General features: G+C 40.8%; 1 protein-coding gene across 1 annotated transcript in view; it reads right to left on the bottom strand.

Annotated features, from left to right (window-relative positions):
- LOC119583490 (venom serine protease-like) overlaps nt 1-5,000 on the bottom strand; it is a 10,012-nt gene that overhangs the window by 1,211 nt on the left and 3,801 nt on the right. The window contains exons 3-10 of the mRNA XM_037931999.1: nt 4,083-4,302; nt 3,484-3,608; nt 2,902-3,020; nt 2,017-2,168; nt 1,288-1,477; nt 744-1,013; nt 424-586; nt 165-288 (exon numbers count right to left, since the gene is read on the bottom strand). Of these exons, the coding sequence (XP_037787927.1) occupies nt 165-288; nt 424-586; nt 744-1,013; nt 1,288-1,477; nt 2,017-2,168; nt 2,902-3,020; nt 3,484-3,608; nt 4,083-4,302 (1,363 nt within the window). The remainder of the gene's footprint in view (nt 1-164; nt 289-423; nt 587-743; nt 1,014-1,287; nt 1,478-2,016; nt 2,169-2,901; nt 3,021-3,483; nt 3,609-4,082; nt 4,303-5,000) is intronic.

The raw sequence follows: 5,000 nt of genomic DNA, 5'->3' as shown, positions 1-5,000 counted from the left end.
ACACAGTAAACAGAAAAAAAAACTCGAAAACGAACCCAAAACGAACAAACAAAAATATAACACACACAGTAAACAGATAAAAAAATAAAATAAAAAATAAAAAATCGAAAACGACCCCAAGACGTAAAATAACGCACATTAAACAGACAATAAAAAAAACTCACTTCCCACCCTCGTGTAAACGCCCGCGACGCCAGGCTGAGCGCAGGCGTTTGGCCCGAAGGAGACGATGCCGACCACCGCCCAGTGGTCGTTCTGCTGCACCATCAGGGGGCCCCCGCTGTCGCTCTGCCAAGGGGAGAGGGGGGCGGGGGTGAGTGAGGGGGGAGGGTTGCAATCGAATACCTCCCTCCAAGAAATGTAAAATAACAATAATAATAAACAAATAAATAAACAAATAAATAATTGTAAACAGAAACTCACAAAACACGCGTCCTTCCCTGGAGCCGACGCACAGATCATATTGCTCGTCACTTTTCCCTTTTTATATTGCGTCATGCACTCACTCACGGGCACCGTCTGGACGTCCACCCTCTGCAGGACCCTTGGCAACGTCGGATTCGTGGGGTAACTTAGGTAACCCCACCTGGCAATGATGATGGTACGGGTGAGGATATGAATGGGGAAAATAAGAATAGAAAATACAGTATATATGATTTTTTTCTTTCTTTCTTTGGATATATATTATGCACACATGATCATCTGTCAAGAAAAACTAGCCGAAGCAACGGAAGCAACATTACCCTGCGACGGTGACGGTGGCGTTGTCGTAGGCGCTGAGGGCGTCGGGGGGGCACGCAGGGGCGACGTCGGGCCAAGTAGCCGTGAAGTCGAGGGCGGAGGCTAGCTGCACGAGGCCGATGTCGTTCTCGCTGGAGGCCGAGGCGTTGTAGTTCTCGTGCACGATCACCCTCGAGACGGAGAGCCTCCTGGTGGACGCGGTCTCGTCGGCTCGTGATCGGTCGTGCTCGCCGACCACCACTTCGGGGAGGGCGGTTCCTGAGAGGGCCGGTCTGGCGGGGGGCGGGGCCGGCAAGGGCAAGCGTTCGTGTTGGGTTTGTCTTTTCATGGGATACTATTCTATCTATTCTATTTCATTATTTATGTTGCTTGTTGAGGTTGGTTTCAGTTTTTTATTTCTTTTTTTTTTACCTTTTCTTATGAGGTCTTAAATCATGTATAAATCGCAATTCCAGGTAAGGTAATGAAACGAAGAGAGAGGAATGAGAGAGAGCCAAGAGCGCATGACAAGCCAATCACTTCGCCGAGGATTCCACACATACTCACGGGCGTATGCAGTGGGCGGCCGTGAGGACGAAGAGTTCGTTGATGAGGACGCCGCCACAGAATCTGTTTTCGGGCAGAATCAGCAGCACTTGCCAAGGGAACTCATGCAGACGGGCATCCACTCCACCCACCACCCTGTTGGTTTCCAGTCCACTCACTATACGGTTGTTCGTACCACGCTGGCCGCACCCTGGGGGGAGAGAGGGGTGGGTTGGCGTGGCCAGTGGAGGATCTTCCCCTCTCTCTCTCTCTCTCTCTCTCTCTCTCTGCCTCTCTCTCTCTCTCTGCCCTCTCTCTCTCTCTGCCTCTTTCTCTCTCTCTCTCTCTCTCTCTCTCTCTCTCTCTCTCTCTCTCTCTCTATCTGTCTATCTGTCTATCTATCTATCTATCTATCTATCTATCTATCTATCTATCTATCTATCTATCTATCTATATATATATATATATATATATATATATATATATATATATATATATATATATACATATATATATATACATAGTTCGCTCTCTGTGTATGCAACTATATAAGTATAAATAGGCAGATGAATAGACACGTAAATAAACAGAAATATAGATACTTGAAAAAAAAACAATACCCAAACAACACATATCTATACCCAAACTTAAACAACTTAAATTCCTTAAAGTTTTAAAAAATAACAATAATGATAAAATAAAAAAAAGCATCTCACCGCGTACTCAAACAGGATCGAACCCCAAACTCACTACAGACGCGAGAAGCAGTAGCGGCGGAAGCGATTCCCACCGTGCAGCTGATCCCCTTGGAGGCGGCGGAGGTGACCCAGCTGCTCCAGAAGACCACCTCCAGGATGTTGGATGTTGAGGCTACGTTTTGAGGTCCGTTCTCACCGCAGAACCTGTTGCAGGAGGGGAAGGAGAGGTGATTTTGATAAGAGGGTATGGGTAATACTAGGGGTAATAGTATTGATGTTAGTTATGATGTTGTAATGATAATGATGGTAATGATGATGGTAATGATGGTGGTAATGATGATAATGATAATGATAATAATGATAATGATGACGATGAGGATGATGATGAGGATGATTATAATAACAGTAATAATAACAATGATAAATATACTATACGATTGCTGGGTATTTTGTGTAATGTCTTTTTGCCGTTTCATCAACAAATGAAAAAAAATCACTCTTAACAGTACTGTATAATATAAGTTTTAAACTAAATATACTTAACCTGATCATTTTTTGGCATCCATATATCTGGAAGAGACAGAAAAGAACAAGAAAGAAGCGAAGAGGTGAAGTGAAGAAGAAAAGCGAAATTCTGAATTCGTATAAGAAAAAAAAAACAATAACAATAAGAATGAAGAGGACAAAGGGAAAAAAAAAGGAAAAATTAAAGAAAATAGCTATGCAAACGGAATAGAGAAAAGGAGAAGGAAAACACGCAGGGGAAAAAATGAAAAGAAAGAAAACAAAATTCTTTTTTTTTTTAATAAAAGAAAATTAGTTTTAAAAATATATATAAAAAATGCAAAAAAAAAATACAAAATACAAACAAAAAAATCACCCAAACACTTATCAGTCACACGCAAAAATTAAAACACGTAAAAACCGCAACACTGACCACTGATACGCATTATTGCCAGAATCGATGGCTAGAAAAGACCCGGTCCTGCAGTCAGACGAGGCTGGCAGGGAGAAGTCCTGGCAAGTGATCGCCAAACGTCGCGAAACATCCCGGGTCTTGGAGTGAAGCAAAGAGTTTGGAAATTATTAGTGGTAGGGGTGGTAGCGAGGGTAATGGTAGTGTGTGTGTTTTGTGTGTGTGTGTGTTGTGTGTGTGTTGTGTGTGTACGTGTGTGTGTTGTGTGTGTGTTGTGTGTGTTGTGTGTATGTATGCATGTGTGTAATTGTTGTTGCAGTAGAAGTGGTGGTAGCTGTGATTTTGACTAATAATAATATTTTAAATATTGATTATAATAACAATATTAATAATAATAGTAATGATAATAACTAATAATAATAATGATGATAATAGAAATTGTTATTATTATAATAACAATAATAATAATAACAATAACAATCATAATGAAGAAGTAATAACAGTAATAACAATAAAAATAATAAAACTGATATGACAGTAAAAACAATAACATTAATAATAATAAAGACGACAGTAAAAGAAACTCAACCTTCTCACACTTACATAGAAGTACCATCGGCAGAGTGTCCAAGGAGGCGAAGGAGAAGGATACCCAGGACTCCTTATGCTGTAGGATACGCCAGGAAAGACCTCGACTTGCGAATCACAGGGCACAAAAAACGTTTGCCCTGCACAGGGGACAGAGAAGGGATGAGGGGGTTGGGAAACGTTTGTTGTCTTTGGGTATCCGTATGTGATGACGAAGATGGATGGGTTGATGGGTAAAACGTTTCGTTAAGAGCTTGGAGGGTTGGGGGTTTAAGGGTGTGGTGGGAGAGAGAGAGAGAGTGAGAGAAAAGCAGACAGACAGATAGACAGAGATAGACAGAGAAAAACAGAAAGGCAGACAGAAAGATTGGCAGTCAGACAGACAAACAGACATATAAGCAGACGGAATCAGACAGTTAAACAGACAGATAAGCAGATGGAATCAGACATAGATACAGACATACAGACAGACTAACAAACGCAGACAGACAAAAAAATGAAATTAGAAGTTATATAAGAAATAAGACATCATTCCTTCAAACAAAATTTAAGAATTATGTATTATTTTTTCAGTGTTTTTTTTTTTTTTTTTTGCTTTATAAGGCTATGCTCACCCTGGATGGGGAAGTTGCTACCAAGCGGAGGAAAGAAATCTGTTGACGGAAAACTTCCCCCACCTGACGGAAAATTTCCCCCACCTGACGGAAAACTCCCCCCACCAGACGGGAAATTTCCCCCACCTGACGGAAAACTTCCCCCAGTTGCGGGGAAATTTCCCCCGTCTGAGTTACCACCCGGCCTGGTTCCCGGGAAGAAAACAACGCCACGAGACACCTGGAGGGAAGAGGGAAAAATATAATTGTTAATAAAATCAATCGATAAATATTTTCTAAAAATGCGAAATGTTTGCGGCTTTGATCGTTAGTTCATGTATTGCTCAAATTGCATATAGCATATCAACATGGACAATTAAAGTAATGTAAAGAATCCCGATGAGATTATTGAAAGCAACTGCATAACGCAACACGTAAACAAAAAATATCTTATGGACTATAACTGCATTATTTAATATTTGAGAATTCAGCAATAATTTCTGCATCTGTCAATCGTGTGTGTGTGTGTATGTGTGTGTGTGTGTGTGTGTGTGTGTGTGTGTGTGTGTGTGGTGTGTGTGTGTGTGTGTTTGTGTGTGTGTGTGTGTGTGAGAGAGAGTGTGTGTGTGTGTGTTTATGTTTTTTTCGGATGTATGATTAATTCTTGTGTGTATGCATGTGTGTATGTCTGTATGCGTCAGTGTTCAATTGTTCACGCATGTATGATAGATAGATGAACATATAGACAGGTAGATAGAAATAGTTATTCATACACTATATGTTGCATATACCGAAACGACTTAGGGGGTATATGCTAATATGTAAATGAAGGATAGCGATTTTATCATTGAAATATGGTTGCAAATGACCGGATGAGTCATAAAAGCACAATATATATCTCTTAGGATCTTTATGACTAACAAAAGTGTGTGTGATCGA

The sequence above is a fragment of the Penaeus monodon genome, chromosome 17, assembly GCF_015228065.2.
Source record: "Penaeus monodon isolate SGIC_2016 chromosome 17, NSTDA_Pmon_1, whole genome shotgun sequence".
In the NCBI taxonomy this organism is placed as follows: domain Eukaryota; kingdom Metazoa; phylum Arthropoda; class Malacostraca; order Decapoda; family Penaeidae; genus Penaeus; species Penaeus monodon.
This window is presented reverse-complemented; position numbering and strand designations above follow the sequence as displayed.